This window comes from Trichoplusia ni, chromosome 20 (genome assembly GCF_003590095.1).
Source record: "Trichoplusia ni isolate ovarian cell line Hi5 chromosome 20, tn1, whole genome shotgun sequence".
NCBI lineage: Eukaryota > Metazoa > Arthropoda > Insecta > Lepidoptera > Noctuidae > Trichoplusia > Trichoplusia ni.
The window spans coordinates 4050858-4076319 of NC_039497.1; the positions used below are offsets into that span (position 1 = coordinate 4050858).

At 39.5% G+C, this 25462-nt stretch overlaps 1 protein-coding gene across 5 annotated transcripts; it reads right to left on the reverse strand.

Annotated features, from left to right (window-relative positions):
- Positions 1 to 280: 280 nt before the first annotated feature.
- On the reverse strand, positions 281 to 25192 carry LOC113503868 (biogenesis of lysosome-related organelles complex 1 subunit 2). 5 transcript variants are annotated; one of them, XM_026886000.1, is made up of 4 exons: positions 24363 to 25192; positions 2639 to 2769; positions 1959 to 2070; positions 281 to 1549 (listed from the first exon to the last, which is right to left on the reverse strand). In XM_026886000.1, exons 1-4 carry the CDS (start codon positions 24376 to 24378, stop codon positions 1410 to 1412), a joined length of 399 nt encoding a protein of 132 aa, XP_026741801.1. In that variant the 5' UTR covers positions 24379 to 25192; the 3' UTR covers positions 281 to 1409. The 5 variants fall into 5 exon arrangements, with proteins under 5 accessions (XP_026741801.1, XP_026741800.1, XP_026741797.1 ...); XM_026885999.1 differs by lacking the exon at positions 24363 to 25192 and adding an exon at positions 15186 to 15216; XM_026885996.1 differs by lacking the exon at positions 24363 to 25192 and adding an exon at positions 7322 to 7352.
- Between the last annotated feature and the right edge of the window lie 270 nt (positions 25193 to 25462).

Genomic DNA, 25462 nt, shown 5'->3' on the forward strand with positions numbered 1-25462 from the left:
ACTACCTACTTCAACGGTGTTGTGTTGTCGTTTTTTCTTTTCCTATACCTACTTATAACTCTATATAGCTACTTTTACGACTTCTATCGAAGACAAGGATTACTTATAAATTATTTTGGTGTTGACTACGCGTATATAAGACATCGAGGCACAGACACGAATGTTTTTGTATTTTTTTTACGTTTTTATCTTTTTTTTATATTTTGTTCTTTTTAATTTTTTTTTTATTATATTTTGTATTTTATATTTTTTTTTGCTGTATTTTTTGATATTATTTTTGTTTTTTTTTTTACTTTTTTTGTATATTTATTTATAGATTACGATACATGTCTACCAAGTTAATAGTTAAAATACTAGAATGTAATTGATAAGTTCGCAAGATTATGATCTTAAATATAATTACTTGAACCGCTACCACATTTATAATAATTTGAGAACACTTAGAACATTACTGAATATTTAATTGATAAAACCTTTTATAGGTTTACACGAACATTTAAATCTGACTGGATCAAACTACTCGTAATAATGTGAAAAGTACCGCGCTGTACGGATAATATATGCGATACTGTATCGGTTATTAAGCACATCGAAATACTTATGGGTCGAGCTGCAAAAGTAACGCCCGCTAACTACTTGATTACATAATATGTGATACGACAAGATTATCGATAAATACAAGCAACGTGAGACATAAGGCCCCAAGAATGCAATTTCATCTGTTTATGACTGACAAAGGAACACGCAAACCCCGAACAAACTAAGTGAAGTATAAAAGAAGCACGCAACATTCCAAGATAATTGTGCTTTAAGAACTAAAATGATAGCAATATTCAAAAGAAAATTACCCTCAAAGTCTTTATATCGCGCCTAGTAGTGCTACTGCGTAGCTTTCTGGATGGTGATGCACTGATTCATATCTAAATAGTCTTAATCTTTTTTTAAAGTTTCTCCAAATATCATTTAGGTACAAAAGTACTAAGAATATCAAAAGGTACAAAAGAGAACAGGGAACGCAAGTGTTTGAAACTGTCCTATGTCTAAACCGGGTCTCACCCATCCTCACTAATTTCTTAAACTTCCTAGTCTTTGAGCCTTGCCTCCGCTTGCGTATCTTATAGCTAAACTAACATATCGAGTGGATTCACATATTATATATACGATATCCATAGAAGATAAATGCGAGAGCGATGCCTCTCGAAAGGTTCAAGCAATCTATTTAAGTGGAGCCTTCCATCTGCATATCCGCCGAAGTTAATACTAATAACAAAGTTTTGGAAGGAAGTCGAGAGAGAGAAATTTTCTTTTGAGTTACAACATTTTAAGAGGAAGACTGCTACTTAAATGTATTGATTGAACCGACACACATAGATTAGGTTACATGATTAAAACATTGTTGGGAACCTCATTCATTTAGTAAGGAACTCACGGATTCGTGTCTTGAGTTGCTTCGTGTATCCATCTAGACGATGGGCGTTTTCCTCGAGCTTGGCTACCATCACATCGATGTCGTCCACCTGCGACAGCAGAGGACGGATGGTTGTTGCATCTGCAACAAGCCATAACATTACTATCTGATGCGCGTTTACCGGTAAGAGTAACAATTTGAGGAATGATTCCTAACAAAAATCATAACAGACAATATTAATAAAAAAAATGTCCGTCAATTAAGAGGTTGTAGTGGTAGTGTAAAATGATTAAGTAATTATGATTATTTATAAGAAAAAAAAAAGTATTTATAAGTTTAATCATGGTGTTAACTCTCATCAAAATAAATACAATACTCTTTACAAGCATTCAATTCTGAACAATGTCGCCATTTACATCATTTCATTTCAGTGAATTTCTTAGGAGATATCACAGTTTTAACATAATTATTCAACACGAAAATAATTTATGTATGTATGAGTTCGATAGACGCAGTTAGGACATATATAATACATTTAAAATAAACTTACAAGCATGGTCGTATTCCATCAGCGTCCTGTTCAAATTGACCGCTAGGTTGCGGAGATCAGCGTATTTGGTGATGGCGACACGATTTATATCTTCCAGCAGCATGTAGTGGTCCTGCAACAAAATCATTCATTACACAATAATTCGTTGCGACCGCGAACGAGAACTGGATCCCAAATATGTATGGGAATCTGGAATAACTAACCCGCATTGAGTAAAAGTTGTTTCGAATTAAATAACTTTCTGTTTCAGAGTACCAAGCAATGGGACACTACGATTTTTAAGTTTAACATTATTTTAAATATAATACTAGATCATTTAAGTCGTAATTAAATATGACTTATCTTAATTGAATTATAATTTAGTAGTAGACATAGGAATATATTATTTTAATAGATTGATTTAACTTAAATTAATTCTAAAAGCTTTCCATAGCACAATGTACCATGTACCACCACCAACCATATGTATCGAAAGTTTTTCAAAATCGTTATGAATCATGATTCAATTTGCATTAAGCTTTGTAATTGTCACGTATGCAAAAAGTTATTGGTAGGATAATGAAATGGTCTGAACTTAAACAAGCCGTAATTGACGTTGTATATCGGACATAGACAGGCCCTAGGCGATCATAAGTTAAACTATGATCTCATTGTGAATACATATAGAGAGAGATACGTACCCCACCACTAGCGATCTCGCCTTGGAGATAATCATTAGTTTTTTTGAATAGATGCGTGGCGAGGCGGCTGAGCGTCGGGTCGTGCGGGTCGAGCACCTCGAAGCTCGAGTGGGAGGGCGAAGCATACAAATCTAGACAAACAGATAAAATACACATTATTATCATAATCGTTATAATGACATCAGGGAGTAGTTCGCAAAAGCAGTTGTAAAATTCAGAACTTAAATGCTAAGAGGTACATGTTGTGTCCTAAAATATCAAACGATTTACAAATTAATACATATCATCAAATTTTAAATTATTGTTCGACATCAACCTATGACGTCCTTTGTTATGACAAATATTTCCGGGAATTAAGTGATAACAATGCGCGAGCACAAGAACAAGTAATGACGTGCCGTAAAGCGATAGGTGCATCAACATTGCACAAGATATTCAGGTGTATTCAAACCCACTTCAGTTTTCTATTATCCACCGTAATAGACGCACTACAAATATAGAACTATAAAGTTTCAAAGTAAGGGATCCGGTAAATACATATATTTGGAAAATGGTAACCGCCTCAAAGGAAAATGTATGGTTCCTTTCGGACTATACAAAATACTGAAGAAAATCTCAAATTCAATCTACGAGGATACTGGACACAAGAAAACTGAATCAAACCTATTTCATATAACAAAAATAGTTTCGGTGGCTAACGATACGACTTGACGAACAATCACAACATGTTATATGTTTGTTCTCCTTCGAGAGATGTAAAGAAAATAACGACTCCCTTTTATATGAGACGTAATCTTTAAGTTTGAATTTCCCGCGTTTCGCACAGAGTTATACGACTCGGGTTCTCGATGGTAAAACATGAATACTTGATGGTCGGGATTCTAACCTAAAAATATGGAACATAGAAGATTTCAATTATTGTTTTAAAAGTTATTAATTTAAATAAGTAAATCACCTGGAGTAAAAACCTTATAATGTTGTTTTCTAGTTTTATTACAGGTAAGATTATTTCTGTATTTTGTAATTTTATCTTGTAAATGGAGATCGAATAAATGAAACTGTTTTAATTGCAGAAACCCAACTGAGTTATATACATATTCAAGATTACAACTCCTCAAAGTAAGAAAGACTCAACACCATGGCGCTCTCCACAGAAACAGAATCGCGGCGATATTACTGTCGTGCCGCGTATTTCTATACTCTCTCTATGAAGCCGTCTCCAAACGCGAAATTCCTATAATATATATCTACATCCCTATTTCGTCGCCACTAGCAGCGGGTCCGCCGCGAGCTCGTTGCGCTCTCACGACGAGCGCGCAGCGGGCGCGCTGCGATAACGCGTCGTCAAGGAAACGCTGCGATACCGTTACGACATGCGACGATACGCGGCGGAATTAAAGAGAATCAAAACGGTATATATAATATTTCCAGCAGTACTATCGAGAGACACATTGTAAGGCACTTAATAGAGCAGAGGGGAAAAGCGCCGCCCAACATAATGACAAAACCGATCAGTCACGCACGCATGTGAAATGTACTCGAATTGAGTGCGCATGTGCATTACCCGGCCGCTGCAGCTATTTCACACCGCAACATAACAAAGAAGTACTACTAAGAAGACATAGGCATGATGGTATAATAAGTTACAAGTTAGGCGAGAGTTAGCATTTGTCAGATTACATTGTTTATCTATCTTGAAAAAAATTGATTCGTTCAATGTTTATTTTATTTTCTTATGTATAAGGAAAATATTTTTTTCTATATAATGTTATTTTTATTCTTTGTCATAACATTTTATTCTTGTTTTGTCATTCACGACCACTATTGTATTCGGCCATACCTGTAGTGAAGCTGGTTAAGATAAATAATAAAAGATAAGACAGAATTAAAGCTGATATTAAAAATCCAGTCTAACACAAGTCATCGTCTGTTTAAAGATCCTTCACAATTTACCGTATCGTCTAGCTATTAAATTCTCGCAACGAGGGGTGGAGCGCCGCCCAACGAAGTCGGGAAATCGATAACCAAAGCGGGCGAACAAAGTGCGTTGAGTGCGCATGTGCCATGCCCGGGCTTAGCCAGCCATTTCAGATACAATCGAGAACATTCGCTTCTTTAGGCAGTACTAATAACACAACTTTCAATTGAAAACCTTTTGAAAACGTGACCGCACAAATGAAAAACTAAATCCTTAATACATGACAGCTCTAGGACTCACCTGAGTGGTCGTCCATGTTTAGTATTTTTCACAACACACACTGATATCTGTACTGGGTCACTCATGAGAATTTATTAAATGAGCCTCGCGACTGCGACCAGTTTCGACAAGAGACCGACGCCTACTGAGCCTGGCGCTGCGAGGGACGCGCCGTGTTCTAGAACGCCTATCGATCGATATCACGCATGCGCTTTACAGCTGCATCCGCGTCGTTCCCCCTGTTGGATTGGAGGGTGGAATATTTCGAGATTCTAATTACAGGATTTATTGACAGTGTATTGTGAACTGATAATTAAGTTTTATCATTTTTGATTGAAATCACTCTAAATAAATGCAAAAAGAATACAACCCGAAAGGACACCATATAACATGTTTTTATTACAGATAAAAGGGATATTGGCAGGGGAGTGATGATGATGAAGAATCCAGATAAAACAATAGTTATACCAATAAGACAAAGTATGATCAACATCTGGTAAGCCAATCTCGTAAAAATATGAGGGCTCGTATACGGAGCGTCGATTAACATAATACAGATACACTACTGCAAACTATAGTTGCATTGATTGAGCATGTGCATTGCCAACTCCCTGAAAGCTACGGGCGGCGCACGGGGTACTTACATGAGGGACGCAAACATATTTCGCTAATGGATCTTGGATTATAATACTAGGGTACAGATGGTGTCTAGTACGGGTCTGTTGAGCAATTACCCAATTTATATCTGGATAGACATTCAAGCACAGAATTCTATTTGAGGGGGAATAATGCGAAAGGGGAATTTCATTTTTTAAGTTCCGTAGAATATAAAAAAAAACTACTAATAAAACTAATCACGCCATCAGTCACCGAATTCTCGTAAGTAGATGTGTATTCTCCATTATAAAAGATACATCATATCAACGGGGGACGGCTAAGAGGAGTATGGTCAATAGAGATTATAGACATTTAAAATAACAAAGGCTTTTTGGTAAAAATTAAGTGTTAAAAGTCCATCGGTAGTAAACTTATTATCCGCTCTAGTTATGTAAAATAATCAAATATATAATGAACAGAAAGCAATAAACGGCCGAACATAAACACAGGATCGATAACACGAACGCGTCTGCAGCAGGATTGAGTGCGCATGTGCTGAATGGGCGTGGCCAACTATAAAAAAAAACTTGAACTTAAATTTTGCTTCCCTAGGCTGTATCCGGCAGCGAATGTCTAGTAACGAGGTACGTATTTGGGAGGTTTTTTTTTATCAAATTTTCCATGATTTTGACTCACCTAAGTCGTCCATGTTTAGGGCTTTCTGAACACACTACCACCTCACCAAAATCTATGCCAAATCACTGCATCACTATAAATAAAATATGCAAAATGAGCCTCGAGACTACGACCAGTTTCGACAAGCGACCGACGCGTACTGAGCCGGGCGTTGCGGGCGGCGCGCCGTGTTCTAGAACACGTATTGATCGATACCACGCATGCGAACTGCACTTGCAACCGCGTCGTATCTCCTTGGGAAATCACGACCGTTATACTAACGAAAATTTATCTAGATTTTTTAAAGACCCGCGCAAAATCAAAATGTAATAACTTATTAATTATTGACAAAAATTGTTCAATAAATTCAATTCAAATTAGGAACATCAAGTTACCGGCGCAAAATGACGTCGGGAGGGTGGCTGTGCGATACCGCCTTACAAAAACGGTATTAATGTGCAGTTGTATTGAGTAGGTATATGTGTCATCCGACGCAAAGACCTACTCCAGAATACTTCGTACTAATCATCTTTAAACTGGACAGACTTTGGCATACAGATATTGAAATAAAATTAAGATAATCGAAAACATTTTGAGCACTCCTATCTCATTTAACCCCATACACACGAATTCTACTCAGCACTCGTGAACGACTCTTGAAAATTTAGGGATGATTGATTATAATTTAGCCAGGATCTTTCTCTCTTAGTATTTGAGGTAAAGAGGTAAGGAAAGTTACAATATTGCGCAATTTCTTGATCCCACAGTAATCAGGCATAAGGGAAGGAATTAAATAAACGTGTTTGCTTTTTTGGGGACTAATTGAATATTCATGTCTGTATTTATCTCAGCCGTTAGTGCTATAAAACAAGCAGACTCGATTCAAATATCTTATTATTAAACATACACATATCGGAAACAACATCGCTAAGGCGTGAGTGACTAAGTACCACATAATCATTATATTCATACTCAGTAATTGAGATATTAAAGAACCTCAAAGCGTTTTAACGACCAGGTAATGCACAACACTGCTAACACAAAGGCGGAATCGATAACACCAACATGCGAGCTGCAGTTGTATTGAGTGCGCATGTGCATTACCCGGGAGAATTCAGCTATTTGGCTAATACAGAGAGATCGCTAATAAAGGCAGTATAGGAAATATATTTGTAATTCAAAATATTTGACACTCTGAAAACTCAAGGACTCACCTAAGTGGTCGTCCATGTTTAGTGTTCCTCACAACACACACTGATATCTGTACTGGGTCACTCATGAGAATTTATTAAATGAGCCTCGCGATTGCGACCAGTTTCGACAAGCGACCGACGCCTACTGAGCCGGGCGCTGCGAGGGACGCGCCATGTTCTAGAACAGTCCGAGATCGATACCACGCATGCGAACTACACTAGCAGCCGCGGCGTACCTTCGTGGGAGGTGAGGGGCGGGATGACTGGATTTTTCGATTACAGATTTTGAAAGCATTTATTAAATTTAATTTCTCATTTCAAAATAAATAATTACCAGACCACTTAGGAGAGAACAACAAGTATAATCAAATTTACGAAGTTAAATGCTAAAAACTATACGTTTGTTCTGTGGCACGAAAAGGGGTGGTGATAGCGACATCTCGCTATCAACGCCTTCAACTCGCTGCCGCCTCAGAGCAAAGTCAGTATTTCGATATGACGGGGTGTCGCTCTATCTACAGGGCGTCGTGGCCGTCTATCTCACAAGACGTGATATTACGTTCGCGTCGCAGACATGCCTGCAGGGGTAAGAAACGGGCCGCGGTGATCCCCAGGGCCTGTCTTAGGACCTCTGCTGTGGAACATCGGGTACGGTTGAGCCCTCAGAGGAGCATTTCTCTCTGATATGCTCGGTTGTGCCGCGGAGGCAAGGCGCCGGAAGACCAGTGGGCGCCACTGTAGCCGACCACGAACTGGCAGCCGAACGGCAGGCACAGGATTCATGTATCAAAGTAGAGCGTGCACATACCGTTCCCTTACAAAAAAATCTTAGTGTCACGTATTCGTCATTGGTACATAGCAATAGCAAAACGACATTAACCTTAGTTTAGTTGCAAGGGAAATATGGACGGATGACTCCACGTTTAATAGGAAGGGTATGTGGAATAAGCGCAATTCCCAATTCTGGGCAGATTTCAATCCGTATGCTGCAAAGAAGGCACTGAACTCGGTGCACGTGTAGGCAGGGCTGTTTAAAAAGCGAGTTTTCGAGCTTATTTTCGTACCGGAGCGACTTAGGCGCCGCGACACCTCCAGTTCCTAATAACCACTTTGGAAGACATCGTGGATAACATGCCGTTGGCTCACTACCGGGATGCGTGGATCCAAAGACGATGGTGCCCTCACATGTAACACTTCAAGTGCGACAATACCTATCAGCAATATTTTACAATCAGTGGTTCGGAAGATTTGGTCTTAGTTCGCCAGATTTGTCGCCGCTCGACGTTAAGGATAAGGTGTTCGTAACCAAATCCAAGATCGCATTCAATACAGCAGCAGATTTTGCGCCGTGCTAAAATCTGTGCGCAGGTAGGTGGCGGACATGTCAAACGTTCTCTGGATTGAAGCGACCTTTTTTAATTTAGATGATAGAATCGTCAGTTTGAAAGAATAGTGTAAAATGTAAGATATGTACATACATAAAGATATCGGGCGGAAACATTAAGTAACCGGTTGGAATAAGCGAGGGGTGGAGAGTCAAAATAAACATGAAATCGATAAGTCACACGTGCGAGCCGCAGTTGCATTGAATGCGCATGTCCATTACCCGGAATTCAGCTTTTTAAACAAACAAAGAGAAATTCGCTTCTATTGGCAACATTATTCGGTCGATTCTTAATCCAGAATATTTTGGACTGAGGTGACCACATTAAATATGAATATTCAAAATACCAAGAACGTTTGACAACTCTACGACTCAGAATCAATAAGTATTTATCAAATGAGCCTTGCGACTGCGTTTACAACACGATGAAAAAGTATTTTCCTAAAAGCACAAAACAACAGTTGTTCCTGAACAACTGTTTTAGGCCTACCAGAAATAAAAACATTGTTTTTACTTTTACCATTCTAACCTCTTCAGTAAACACATGAAAGTGACTTGAATCAGTTATCAAATACCACGAATTTTTACTGATTAGGCCCTATACTACCCGGATATTAAGTTACTGTAGAGAATTAGCGACGGCAAGAAAGCGTTACACTACCAAACATAAATGGAACTCGCAAATAAATTTCGCATGTGAACTGCATGTATTTTAGTGCGCATGTGCATTACCCAAACGTCGCCAGCTATTTGATAAGAAACTTAATTTCTTTAAAAATCATACCAGGTACTTAGTTTATAATGCAAAGAATAAACACCGGTCACTAATGTCGTGTTAGCCTGGTATTGAGTCGAGGTGCACTACTAGATACCACTGACAAGCAATGAAGGCTACCTGGGATCCGAAATCGCCAATCCGCGGTGAGCGTGATCAGCAGAATCGCATTCAGACGGTTAATTTATATCGATGAGGGACGATATCGGCTGAAAACATGTAGTTACCGTGTGAACTGGGAGAGGGGTGGAGAGCCGCCCACTCATAACCAGTAACACCCACATGCGAACTGCAGTCGCATCGAGTGCGCATGTGCATTGCCCGGGTGAATTCAGCTCTTTTAGCTAACTTACAGAAATATCGCTTTTTAAGGCAGTATAGGAAATATTATATTTCCAATTAATCCAACATTCTGACAGCTCTAGGACTCACCTGAGTGGTCGTCCATGTTTAGTATTTTTCACAACACACACTGATATCTGTACTGGGTCACTCATGAGAATTTATTAAATGAGCCTCGCGACAGCGACCAGTTTCGACAAGCGACCGACGCCTACTGATCCGGGCGCTGCGGGCGACGCGCCGTGTTCTAGGACAATCTGAGATCGATGCCACGCATGCGAACTACACTAGCATCAGCGTCGTACCTTCGTGGGAGGTGAGGGGAGGGATGTATAAAGATTCATCGGACAGAACTTTTGTATTATATATTTTGAAAGATGTTAATTGAATTTTTCATTGCAAAGAATAAATAATCAAACCATTCACAACGCAACAACACTATAATCTGATGAAAAAGTATTTAACTTAAATAAAATCAAATTGAAGAACTTTGCTGTCACCTAAGTCTAAAAGGGTTTCACTCGTTTTGTATTTAAACCTTTTTATAATCACCCGTTTAAGGCCTACTAGACATAAAAACAATTTGATTCTTCATTAATTGCAACCTCTCCAGTAGACACATCGAAGACATCCTATTTACATGCAGTTTGAATAACTGCCACCTGACGCCTAATTTGTACTAATATAATCCTACATCAGCTGAATATATTAAATTGCTGTGGCGGACTGGCGCAAGTGTAACGATATCCAAATAAATGAAACTCGCAATCAAAGTACGCTTGAGAACTGCAGGTGATTTAGTGCGCATGTGCATTACCCGGGCGCAGCAAGCTACTTGAGAAGCCCCCTCTCCCCCCCTCCCGGTCCCTGATGTCGTGTTCGCCTTGCGGTCCTACGCATGGATTTGTAAGCATGAGGCGAAGGTTCGATTCAAATGCAGGCAAAGTACTCATGTTATATTTTCAGTTCCGTGCACTTGCTTAAGAAATCAAAGTTTTTATATCAAGTAGGCCGTTTTCCAGGCACTTCTAAAACCTCAAGATAAACCGCAGACAAACAGTGAAAAGCATCGAACAGACATCTGGAATAATGATATTAGAATCTGAAATCGCCAACTCGGAGTGAGCGGTAATCAGCACAATCACATTCAGCGAGCTGGTTTATACCAAAGAGGAATGATATCCGTCGGAATCATTAAGTTACCATGTGCAATAAGGGACGGTTGGAAAACAGCTCAACATAAACACGAAACCGATAAGTCACGCATGCGAACTGCAGTTGCATTGAGTGCGCATGTACATTACCCGGGAAAACTCAGCTATTTTAGGAAACAACGAGAAAATTCGCTTCTTCATTAGTAAATCATTTTTTGATTTAAATTTATTTAAAACCGCAATAACTCTAGGACTCACCTGAGTGGTCGTCCATGTTTAGTATTTTTCACAACACACACTGATATCTGTACTGGGTCACTCATGAGAATTTATTAAATGATTCTCGCGACTGCGACCAGTTTCGACAAACGACCGACGCCTACTGAGCCGGGCGCTGCGAGGGACGCGCCGTGTTCTAGAACAGTCCGAGATCGATACCACGCATGCGAACTACATTTCCCTCCGCGTCGTATCTCTTTGGGAGGTAAGGGGTGAAAAATATTGAGATTCACTACAGACTCTTTGAAACGAGTATTCTGACATATAAAGATTAACGAAGCTACAAACTGATGAAATACCATTAACATCAAAAACAAAAGGTTTCTTGTCTTGTTGGATCAACAACAAAATCTACATTCATAACTTTTAAGTATCCAAAAACTGAAGATTTAAGATATAAAATTCGCCTGAATCAGATGCAGTTATCAAACTTATGTTGATGAGGCCCTATATTTGCCGGATATATTAAATAACTGTGGTGGTCTGACAACGGATAAATCTCGCGAGCTTAGAGGTGCACGGCATGCTAGCCTTTGACTATGGTTGACGAAAGGGTCTGCAACACAGCTACATACACCAAATCGACTAGCAGGTGTTATACAAGAAGAGCTATAGCGAGATTTTATTGAACAAATAAGAATTAAGTATATGTGCAGTTCTTTAATTGGGCCTTTCCGTTTTGCATGCAAGAATCCGGATGTTTGAAATAGCTGCTGAAAAAATATAGCGAGAGACAAACCGAAGGAGAACAAAAAGATTTAGGCAGGGGAAATGTCTCTTAGTTGATATCCCAAATACTAATTTCGGAAACACCAACAGGTTCTTCGAGAACTCTAAAAGGCTACAGAAATTACTGGGATAAGTTATGACTTGATTTTTAAATTAAAAGTGAAATTAGAAGCCACATCAAGCGGCATCAAGATTGACATGACACAATGTGGATAAATATGCCACGGAAACTGATAAACTATACGCTGAGGTACATGGCTGTGATCTAACGACGCATACGGTCCTTCATTCATGAAACTTCAACAGCACAAAATTAGGATAGGGCAATGAGCAAGACGACAGTTAGACGGAATCATTAAAATATTGTGTGTTAACTGATAAAATATTGTGTATGTATTGTGGAAAAAATCTCCATTTTAAAATTCAAGACGAGATTATTGTTTATTTTAGAAAATAAAATTGCAAAATACTGCCATCCGCCATGCTTTTTAAAACGCCAATCGAAGTGTGTTACGTCAGCCCTCAGTAAAAACTGTCACTGTCACTTTCACTGCTGAGTTATGGCGCTAATAAATGAACGTTTCATATTTTTTTTTTATAATTATATTTTATATTACAGAAATATTATATTTTTTTTAGTTATAGTAGATACTTAAGAATATTTTAAAACACGTTTTCAAAAATTGTCGTCATGCCCATTTTCTGAAAAAGCTGCTGAGGCTCGCAATAAACAATTGAAGTCTAATCACCCAAACTTCGCTGAAGAGTTTCGAAGGTAAGAATTGGACTTAGATATTTATCATAATTTACTGTTAACATCCGACACAAAATGTAGCTAAGTTATTTTGGCTGAGATAGTGCAGCTATTAATTCCTGCTGAGCTAAACCGACCAATGGAAATTTATGTAAGCTGTGAAAAGTTAAATGTAAATCAATTAATCTCTAATTTAAGATTCATTATTGTAAGTGATAACGTATGGAACTTTAATAAAGTATAACGTTTGTAGACAAAATTTGAATAATGAATATTTATCTACTTAGTGGTTCCAAATAAACTTTAGTTCTACTTAATAATTCCCTAAAGAACGAGTATTACTAAAAAAAAAAGCTGTGCCTCCTTAGGAAAACCCGTAGGTTATGCGTATGGTCATTATAATATATAAAAAAAAAACTTAGAAATCAACAACGATCTCGACTAATATATTTGATTATAAATCACTAGTAGGTTAGACGCACCATACCGTGCACCGACAAATAATTTAGGTATATTGTTTCAAATACTGAATTCCTTTTGTGTCACCGTTTAGTTATTCAACAGTAATGTAACATAGTTGGAAGGGTTATTATCTGTTCTTCACTTTGTTATATATCATACGGCGATGGGATTCCCGAGATTTCCCAAAAACAAGATAAAGCAAAATAATTACGCCGTTGAGAACTATAATGCAATTCTTCATTAACTTAAGCTACATAAGTGATCAGCGACCGTGTCGAACTAAAAAAGCTGTATGCATGGCCGCCAATATACCTACAGCAACCTAAAGATATACGTAAATGAGTGCCTATATACATATAGCTATAAATACGCTTTCACAGACACAAGTGCCGCCTAGTATCCAGATATCGGTTATGTGTCTGAGCCAAGGGTACGAATCCAGTCACGTCATAGCATAGCGACGAGAAGCGTTTAAATATTTTTATTGCACGTGTTAACGGGACGTCGCACAATCGGTACAAGTGCACATGTGATATCGATTTTATGGTATTTATGTTGGGCTCGGTATCAAGATGGTTTTACTCCGCCTGCGGCTGATCTCAGTCATGTCATACTAGATGACAGTCTTCTATAAATGTAAATAGTAGCAACTAAATAGGTTTTGTATAAAAATATTTGTTATTTTTTTTTGTAAATCTCCCAAACTTTTCGGCATAAAAGCTATCCGTAATTATATCTGCTACTTATTAACTACTATCAAACGTAGATGGCGTTTGTGTTGAGTAGGTAGGTAGGTAGTAATTTCGGCCGCTTTAATCCGGAAAAACCTCTGGGACGCCTACTGAGCCGGGCGCTGCGGGCGGCGCGCCGTGTTCTAGAACACTTATCGATCTCTATCACGCATGCGAACTACACTAGCATCCGCGTCGTACCTTCGTGGGAGGAGAGGTGTGGTGTATTAAGATTCACAGGACTGAGCTGTGGATAGCCAATTTTAAAAATATCGATTGGAATTTTAATTTCAAAATAAATTAATTTAACTATTTACAACGCAAGGACACTACATTCTTATGAAAAGTATAACCTAAAGAATTACCTAAAGAAAATCAAATTGACGACGCTTGGAGTTAACCCAGTCTAGAAACTGTATTCAAACGTTCTTAAAGACGTGTTTCAAGCATACTAAAAATCAAAACTCTATCTTTTCTATTCTATATCTATTGCAACCTCTCAAGTTGACACGTATAAGTCATCCGAATCAATGTTATTTAGACCACCTCATTTATAGCAATAAGATCCTAAATCCGCCAAATATTGCTGTGAAGTGTTGGCGGGGCAAAAAAGTGTAACGCTACCCAATGTAAATGAAGCTCGCAATGAACTGCAGATGATTTAGTGCGCATGTGCTTTACCCGGGCGCAGCCAGCTATTCGAGAAGACCCTTCCCCCCGGTCAAGTCGTGTTAGCCTTGCGGTTCTATGAATGGACTTGTATGGACAAGGTGTAGGTTCGATTAAAGGGCAGGCACAGTACCAGTGTGATATTTTCAGTCACAGGTACTTTCTTAATTATTATAAGTAATTAAAATCAAAAAGTTTTATGTCAAGTAAGTCGTTTTTCAGGCACTTTTAAAAGTTACAGCATTAACTCTAGGGGCACCGCTAGATACTACAGACAAACAGAGAAGAAAAACATCGTCAAGAAACCTGGAATCATGATATTAGAATCTAAAATCGCTAACCCGCAGTGAGCAGTAATCATTTATATCAGTTGGAAACATTTACGTAACCGTTTGGAAAGGACGAGGTGTGGAAAACCGCAAAACAAACACGAAATCGATAAGTTGCATGTGAGCAGCAGTTGCATGGAGTGCGCATGTGCATTACCTGGGAGAGTTCGGCAATTTATGCAAACAAAGAGAAAATTCGCTTCTAAAGGCAACATAAGTCAGTTTTTGATGAAAAATATTTCAGCTTGAGATGACATTTGACAACTCTACGACTCACCTGAGTGGTCGTCCATGTTTAGTGTTCCTCACAACACACACTGATATCTGTACTGGGTCACTCATGAGAAATTATTAAATGAGCCTCGCAACTGCGACCAGTTTCGACAAACGACCGACGCCTACTGAACCGGGCGCTGCGAGGGACGCGCCGTGTTCTAGAACTGTCCGAGATCGATACCACGCATGCGAACTACACTAGCAGCCGCGTCGTACCTTCGTGGGAGGTGAGGGGCGGGATGTATAGAGATTTACCTCACAGGATTTTTCATTTACTGATTTTGAAAGAACTTAATTGAATTTCTATTTTCAATATTTTTTTTATATTTTTCATGCATTTACATTACAATCTGATGAAACAGTATTTACCTAAAGACAACAAAATTGGGTGGATAATTTTGTAGCTTAAACAATACAGGAGGCTAAAGCCCATTAGACAAGGAGGGCATAATGATAAAAATGAAAGGAAAAATAAATTACGGTCAAACGGTACAAACATACATCCAAATCTATACTCCTTATAATATTAATATTAGTGTGTTAAAAGTTATTTTTTGCATTTTTAACCGTTTGTCATACTAATTGCGTACTTTTTTATTTTTTCTTAATTTTTATTATTTTTTTGCAGAGCTTGTTGCTTGTGTGTTTTATTTATCGAAAGTTTCGAAGCTTTTGCTTGTTCTCTCGTGTAAAATGGCGAAATCTAACTCACGACTGCATTCTAGGTCTGAGAGCCAAAATTTACGCGGACGTCGAGGTTCGGGTGGAGCCAACCGTAAGTATGCATTATTAATATTATTAAAAACGAAGTGGTAGAAGATAAAACATTATAACTACAATTTAGCAGTTATCAGGTGCAGGTTATCAGGAAGAGGGAGGTGGACGAGGACGAGGGAGAAGGCGTGTTTGAGGGGCGAGAAAGCTTACAAGCGTAGGTGTCTTTTGGTCATACCTAAGAAATAGAAACATAGTTTAATTTTAAAAGATTTTGATGTTATATATTTTTTTACAGTGCCGGTTCGCGAAACCTTGTTCCCGAAAAACCCTCTGCAGATGAACCCTCAACTTTGAGTGTATTCGTTCGGCTGGTAAGTTAGCTATTCACATTAACCGTATCTTATACTCTCACGGCCGTTCCCAATAACCTATCCTCAGTAAGCGATATCTTATTATGATTGATAAATAGTAGACTTCTATCTATCCTTATTTTACGTCCCACGAGTGACGATAACGTCTATCGAGACATCGACATAGCTAGCTCAAGCTCAACTATCCAGCCTTCCCATACGTTTTGTTACTACAAAAGCTACAAAAAAAAGAAACGTCAAAACAAATATTATTTCATATAACTTTTTCGTAAAACAATACAAATTGATCGAATTAAAGCATTGGAGATATTTTTAGGCTAAAATAAGATTTTTCATCATAGTTATGTTTCATTGTCATTATTTTATCAAACAAATATTTGGCGCGTGAAAAGGAAGTACGAAACGTAGTCAAGTGTCAATTTAAATATTCAACTTTCAAATTTTCAACGCTACCGCTCTTATTGTTGTGTTATCAAGTTTGTTTAATTACATTATAATCAGCACTGTAATTATTACCAGACATTATTATATACGTTCCTATACAAGTGACAGAGGCGATTTAGATGATTTTTAGTAAATTACCCACGAAATTACCTTGTAAACTAAATAAACCTCGAAACAATATTTTTGTCTTTCTTTACATATAATTAGGATCAACACTATTTAATATTTTGTTTTCAGACAAAAGGTGTACTTTTAGCCAAAGATAAGGTGGTCTTGCTTATTGATCTTGTTGAGGCTAATAAGGTGATAACAAGCAAGGCTACAAACGCTGCAAATAATCAGTTCGTATGGTTTACGCGGGTCTTGTAGTTTAAGGGATTCTTCTTCAAAATTACTGTCCCGATCAGATAATTCCATTAACATGGATAAATCACTTTCACTAGACTCGGACATTACTAGAAATACTGCACTTCTAAGAATGTATTTGAAAGATAGTTTACGATAGACAATGCATATCCCTGCAATGCGACGGATTGACAAATTTGGTTACCTCTAGGATTGAAATCACTGATAGTATAGTAGATAGATAGTAGTAGTTGTCATAACCATCAGTATTATATTGGGACATCAAAACCGATGACAGATCGAATTTTCTATCTTTAGTAGGCCAAAATTGGTGATAGATAAGTTACAGGGAACGGCCGTTAGTTGTGGAGTATATTTTATTCTAGGATGAACTACATCTTACCTTGTTTATTGTTGGAAGGTAAATTATGGTTTTGTTGGAAACATAATAAGACTGTAAATTTGTTTGCTTACAAGCGTGTTTGTTATAGTTGACGGAACTTGGCCACGACCAGCGGAAAGAGATATTGGTACGTCTAATAATGTTCCCAATTCGCCGAACATCCCCCAAGCGGATTATCCACGAGTTATAACTTGCCAAACGTTATTCTGAGGCTAATAAAAATCAAGACTCTTCGTCAGCTCTTCGGAATCAGAGTATTTTTATATACATTTTATAATGTGAACTGCTGTTTCTAGTTTTTCTCCAGACGTTGTTGGTGCGAAAGTTAAAATGAATGCTGAGGTAGATACCTCACCACACATTTCAGGGGTACCTTCAGTAATTGGTAATTATACCTTTGCAGTCCGATAAGTACTAAGCCTCACCGACCGATGGAACCACTACCGTAATATAAATTTATTTTCGTATAGCACCTCCTTGTAGACGGCTACTCTCAAAATATCGGCTATATTGCATTTGTATTTTCTGTATTACCGCGTTTTTTAAACAGGCTTGTCTGCGGATTGTAGAAAAATGGAAAAAGAGCAATATCGGTCGGTGATTCGATTCTTGTATTTGGAAGAGAAATCGCGCAGCAAAATTGAAGAGCGCTTTGATTCTGTTTACGGTAACTGTTCTCCGTCACTGGCGACCGTGAAAAATTGGTTTAACGAGTTTCAACGTGGTCAGACGTTAGTTTTTTTCAAAAACAGCTACCACAAAGGATAACGGGACAAAAGATCATAATCTCGTGTTGGCAGAACGCCGATTGGAGGTGCGTGAGATAGCTGAGACAGTAAACATCTCAAAAGATCGCGAAGGTCACATCCTGCATGAAGTATTGGGCATGAGACAGCTGTGGGCACGATGGGTGCCGCGTTTGCTAACTCCGGACAACAGACGCATTCGTGAGACCACTTCAGAGCAGAGTTTAACAATGTTTAAACGCAATCCGAAAGGAATTTTGGCGTCGTTTCGTGACCGTTGACGAAACATGGTTTCACTGGTACACCCCAGAGACCAAGGAACAGTCGAAACAGTGGACTCTACCCGGCGAATGTGCTCTGAAAAAGGCAAAGACCGTCCCATCGGCTGGGAAGGTGATGGCCACCGTTTTCTGGGATTCACAAGGTGTGATCTTCAACGCCAATCTAGAGGAAGGCAAAACGGTCACAGGGCTCTACTATGCCGAACTATCGGACCGATTCAACCTCAAATTGCAGCAAAAATGGCCCCATTTGGCGTAAAAAAAGTGCTTTTCCACCAACACAACGCACCAGCTCACACCTCCGTCGTAGCCACGGCCAAATTGGTCGCATAAGGTTACGAAAAGCTGCCCCATTCACCGTATTCTCCAGATTTGGCACCGTGTGACTTATTTTTGTATTAAACTTGAAAAAATCCCTCGCCGGCCAGAAATTTCAATCAAATGAGGAAGTTATTGCCGCCACAGAGGCCTACTATGTGGTCCTAAAGAAAACGTATTCTTCAGACTGGTTAAAAAAAGTTGGAGCATCGCTGGATCAAGTGTATCGCGTTAAAACGAGACTATGTTAAGAAATAAATCGCCACTTTTCCAAAATTTTCGTTTTTTTTTTAGTAGGCTAATTACTTATCGGACTGCCCTCGTATATAAAAGTTAGGATTAACAGAAAAATCAATGCACATCTTAAAATATGTGTCATAGTTTTTTATTCCAGTGTAGTGATCCAAGCAACCGGTGGGATAACTACGTTACCACGGCGCGTGAGCGAGACCGCACTAGTACGCCGTCGAGCTCACGCACGCTTGGCGACGACTGTCTCACCGGTTGGTTGTCATGGAGAAAATAACAGATCTGTCAGTTAGATAGCAACCTTTACAATATTAATCAAATATTAAATCCGTCTCTTAATTTTATTTTTACCTCTACACCAGGTTTTGGAAGAAAAAACTTTGAAAGTGTGATGACTGAGTGACTAACTAACGAGATTTGTGACAGCGATGACGACTTAAATATTTATGACAACGATTTTCTCTGGCTGTACACGGGCGGAATGCTGCGACAGAACCCGCATGGGACAGTGACTTGACACCATATCAAGTGGAAGTGTTACAGAGGGTGGATGATTCGAATGACTGTGCAATTCGGGACATTGTGCCCAAAGACTGTTACACTTTTGCTTGGAGTAAGGACGGGACATGACAGTTTTTCATTGCCAACATGAGAAATTCACCGGTACATAGGGACCTACTTTTGACGTGACAGAATTCGAATCATTTATTTATTTATTTTTTTATTTAATAGTTCATGTACACAGATACACACATATTTAACAAGATGTTCGACGTGACTTTCATTGATAAACTTTGTACGGTGACCAACAGGTACGCAGAACAGAAGATTGCTTTGCTGCGAGATCAAGGCTCACCGCATTCTCAATTTAACCGTTGGTCTCCTACAAAAAAGGACGGAATCATAAGGTCTTTAGTAATAATGATTTTGCAAGGCCTTAACCCCTTACCGGAGGACGAGGCTTACTTCAATCTTAACGGCTTTGGGACTGTCATTTTTTCAAAAGAAATGTCTTACAACCGGTTTTTATTGTTAAAACCCTTTCTTCATTTCATTGACAACCAAACTAACACGGATTCGACCAGACAACAAAATACGACCCATGATTGATTACTTCAACCACAAATTTTCCAGCCATTACATGCCTTCACAAGAAGTAGCCATTTTGAAGCGGCATGAGCGATTCAATTTTGCCAAAAAAAATTCAACAAAGGCCACCCAAGTCGGGGTGAAAACCTACGAACTTTGCAAGTCAACTACTGACTATATCTGGAAGATTTTGTATACGCTGGAAAAGACATACCACCGACGTACAAAATACAGACACAAATATGACAGACCAGTCGGGAAGGAAGCCATTGACAGAAATGACGAGGACGCGTCAAACGCCAGACCATGTAATGCCGCACCGACTGACAGATTTAAGAGTGGTGAACCGCCCGCCACAGCAAACATCGTTTACGACTTGATCGAGCCGATTCTTAACCGGGGGCACACAATAATAATGAACAATTTTTATAGTCCATTATTAATGCGTAGCCTGAAAAAACAAGACAGACTGTTTCGGGACACTCAGACTTAATAGGGAATTCGTTCCTGGTACAGTCAAGACCATGACAAAAACAGAACTACGACAAGGTGAAGTAGTGGCTACGTACTGTTCTGATATTCAATTATCTTCAAATCGGGATTCAAGACAAGTACAACTGACTGACATACAAACCAAACATAGTATTCGACTATAACAAGAGCATGGGAGGAGTTGACAGGAAAGTCCAATTTTTGTTATGCCATGGAACGACTGAGGAACAAGTTTGGTACACAAAACTCTTCCGCCAAATTTACAACGTCGCTGTTTTCAACTGTTTCAATCACCAGTTTCGTACTGAATTTGAGGAAGATTTAACCAGAAGGCACAGTCATATTGACTTGACGACTGAATATCGACGTTAAAATATCTAATAACAACAAATGTTTCAGTGGGTATTTAATTCTTAGGATTTAGGCATGGGCGACCACCACCGCCCGTACCGTTTACGGTAAGTACCATAAAATATCATTGCGGTGATATATACTGCTAATGGCCAATGGTAAGATGACCAGTAACTTCCTCCGAGGCACATGTCGATTCTCGAAGGGTAACCCTAGATCTACCCTTGGCTACAGGGGGCACTGGACGACGCCCGAATGCCCTATACTTGTGGGAAGACTGAGTCTTGAAAAAGATCTAACGGCGAGGTCGCCTCGAGCGCATTGCCTCACCGCAGATAGAAGCAATGGAGGTTGCGGCGCAGACGTTCATGTCTTATCGCTCCGCGATAGCTCCTCCGGTCGCTCGGACTGGAAACGTCCCAGACGGCATGTTTTTAATAATAGGGGGGGTCTGATGGGGCGTATGCGTTCAGACTGCGAGAGCGAGGTATCAATAGCCTCGTCGTCGTGGTCCGGCGGTTGCGTCACCCACGGGCGATATCTCCGTGCATAGACAGCGTCAAGACTATCGGAGGCTAGCCGCTGGAGATGCAACACTCCGATACGCTCGCCTTAAAAGAGCATGAAGAAAGAGAGCTGAGGGATGAGGGCGGCGGTCTTAGACATTTATTTATTTAATTATCACACAAATCTACCATTACAGGTTACTTAACCTAATGCGGTATAGCTAGGACTTAACAAGGGTCTAAGTATTTATGTGAACTAGGGTTTCAAAGATAGAATTATTATGCACATTGTAGCAGGTCTAAATTCCAGCAACTGTTTTAATATGTAATTTTCTGATAATTCTGATGCATAGGCAATAAGTTAGCCTGGTACACATGCCCATTGCTCCTCCTGGAATTGCTTGTTGCTTCATCCACTTTTCTCCTAGATATGAAATCTTTACTGTTTACGATACCAATGTTTCAAATTTCTGTCGTTCCGCGATTTTTTGGAGTTCTCTGAATAAATTGGTTTCCAAGACTTTCAAAATCTGTGATTGATTTGTATCTTCTATAACTTTAAGTCCATTGAATTAGATGCATGTTGTACTTTTATTTTGACATGCTTAGTTGCGAACTGAAGCTAATGGGCACTTCCTCGGCCAAAGAAATTATTAACGGCAGCCTAATGGCGACCCTAGAGGTGGCATGAACCTACAAGAATATAAAGGGCTGACTCATAAAAAAAATAAGTATGCGGCGGTGGAAGATATTCAGAGGGGAGTCCGCGCCCAGACAGGCTCCACCGCATAAAAATTGATGGCGGAGGACGCCACACTGAGCAGTGAGGTCGAAGAGCTGAGGAGCCAAATGCAGTCCGTCGAAAGGGAGACAGCCCCAGCGGCCCTTGGCGAAGTCGACCTGGAGAAGGGAGTCGACATGGCAGTCGACCTCATCGGAAAAGGAAGGCGCAGACCGGGGCTCGGGTTGGGCAAAGCGTTAGTCGGGAAGCGGCGGACAACATGGCTGCACAACTGAAGACCATGTACGGCGGTGACGTCAGAGTCACCAGACCAGTCAGGTGGGCGGAGTTCCGGGTGTCAAACCCGGCAAGACAGTCTGTCTCCCGCATATCAAGTACAGTGCGCACTACATCCAGCTCAAGGTGGGGCACGCCCGCCTTACGCCGACGTCATGTGGGGCGCGAGAACTCCCTACGAATTACCTCAGTAAAACAAAAAATCGATTTCGATTTAATCAAGAATCAGTGCTGTATACCGTGTAGGTAATAAGACTGCACGGATACCCGAGTGGTTCAGGTCACCACGCCAAACCCACTGAGCGCGACGTGTCGCGGGTTCGATCACCGCGCAGGACAAGCATTTGTGTGATCCACGAATGCTTGTCCTGAGTCTGGATGTCTTTGTGCATGTGACTTGAATGTTTGTGAAACCCCCGCGACACAAGGCATAAATTCCTTAGTGAGCGAGTCACTTAAAAAAAAAATTGATGAATATTTATAACAGAGGGCTGCCTGTTGCGCCAGACATTGCTGTCTTGCTAACTTTGAGGTATAACGCTACAGCATTTTACAAAACTATTTGCATCACTTGAACTGTTTTGTAAATATGCAAAAAAATTAGTTTATTGTGTGTGTAAAACGATTTATTTATACTGTCAAATCTTTAATCTTGTCTGCGGCAATCTTATTAATTTATGTCAGCCTACGACATCAAACGACATTACAAAAGTATCAATCCAATAATAAGAATTGGTAAATAACAATAAACAAACTGTTTGTTATGAACAATCAACAAGCACGGATTATATGAGGCGACGCGCAATTGCAGGGGTATGTGTTTTGTAAACTTGTAAAATTTAATGTTTACAATAAATTGTCCTTCTTGTATAGCGCGGTCCTAACCGCGGTATCATCTGAGATGTTGCTAATGTAGGTTAACTAATAAGCGCCGACATTAAGATGCTGGTCGCGGCTTGAGAACGTATCAACTGAACGGTCTTGATATCACGATTGAGACCTATTTATTAATATGGGCTTAAGTCTACAAACAAAGACTTGAGAGTTAGTTCTGTATTAAAACGATCAAAAACAACTAATTTAGGCCTACTAGAGATAAAAACATGTAGGTTTTTTTTGTAAATTGTAACCTCTTCAGAAAACACATGAAAGTCTCTTAAATCGTTTATTAAAGACCACTATTTATACTAATGCGGACCTTTTTACCCGGATATATTAATTTACTGTAAAGTATTGGCGTAGGCAAGAAAGCGTAACGATATCCAACATAAATGAAACTCGCATATAGAGCTCCCTTATGAACTGCAGGTGATTTAGTGCGCATGTGCATTACCCGGGCGCAGCCAGCTATTGAGAAGCACCCTCCCCTCACCCCCCGCTCCCGGTCCCTGATGTCGTGTTAGCCTTGCAGTACTATGCTTGGATTTGCATGCACGAGGTACAGGTTCAATTCCAATGCGGCTAAAGAATACTTTCTGAATAGACTCTAAGTAATCAAAGACAAAAGTTTTTAAATCAAGCTAACGAGACTCTTTTAAAACGTTGCAGTATCGACACAAACAGTGAAAGAAAAAATTTGGAGGAACCTGGATTCATTATATTAGAATCTGAATCACATTCAGACAACAAATTTATACCAATGAGGCACGCGGAAAAGTGGATGGGTGGAAAGCCGGACAACATGAACACGAAATCGATAAGTAACTGCAGTTGCGTTAAGTGCGCATGTGCATCACCCGGGCGACTTCAGCTATTCTAGCTATCATACAGAAATATCACATCTAAACACAATATAGGAAATAATTTTTCAATTAAAATATCTGAGACTGTGACAACTCTACGACTCACCTGAGTGGTCGTCCATGTTTAGTGTTCTTCACAACACACACTGATATCTGTACTGGGTCGCTCATGAGAATTTATAAAATGAGCCTCGCGATTGCGACCAGTTTCGACAAGCGACCGACGCCTACTGAGCCGGGCGCTGCGAGGGACGCGCCGTGTTCTAGAACAGTCCGAGATCGATACCACGCATGCGAACTACACTAGCATCAGCGTCGTACCTTCGTGGGAGGTGAGGGGCGGGATCGTCACAGGATTAACGCTTGCCGCGGATTTTGGCAGTATTTACTTGCATTATATTGCATTGCATTATATTATATTTCAAAATAAATACCATTAGCAACGCAATGCCATCACAATCTAATGAAAAAGTTTTGACCCAAAATAAAACCAAATTGACGACGGTCGGAGTTACCCAAGTCTACTAACGAGCATTTAAGTCACTCGTTCTGCGTTCAAATGTTTCTTCAATACCCGTTTTAAGCTTACTTGACATAAAATTTTGATATTTTTTTATCTCATGCAACCTCTCCAGTTTACACATGAAAATCATCCGAATCAGGTGTTATTAAGCTCCCTAATTTATACAAATAAGATCCTACATCAGCCAAATATATTAAATTGCTGTAGTGTATTTGCCAGAGCAAGAGAGCGTCACGATACCCAACATGAACGGAACGGTTAGCTCGCATGTGAACTGCAGGTGCTTTAGTGCGCATGTGCATTAGCCGGGCGCAGCAGCCATTTTGTCGAGAATACGACAAAACTAATTGCATGGAAAATCATACTAGGTATAAATGACAGTAATAAATATACCCAGAGTAGGTTGGGCCCGAAACTAGTCGGAATATTCTGATAAATATTCATAAATAAACCGTCATCAAGTAAAAACTTTGTAAATCCACCGAACGAAAGTTATTTTAATAGGTTGATGAGTTTTAGAGAGAAAGCAGATATTTCAATAAAATAAATATTTAATAATATTAATATTCACACCTAATTAGGGACAAACAAGAAAAATATCGATCGGATATATATAATTGCCGCGCAGGCTGGTTCCGTGCGGCCCAGAATAGAGAGTCGTGGAAGGATTTGGGGGAGGCCTT

Bases quoted from the DNA above. Each gene is read 5' to 3' on its own strand.
- LOC113503868 (XM_026886000.1), bottom strand. The intron at 2,071-2,638 runs GTACGTATCTCT...ATTTTGTTGCAG, and splicing joins GCGAGATCGCTAGTGGTGGG to GACCACTACATGCTGCTGGA. The intron at 1,550-1,958 runs GTAAGTTTATTT...GGCTTGTTGCAG, and splicing joins GATGGAATACGACCATGCTT to ATGCAACAACCATCCGTCCT.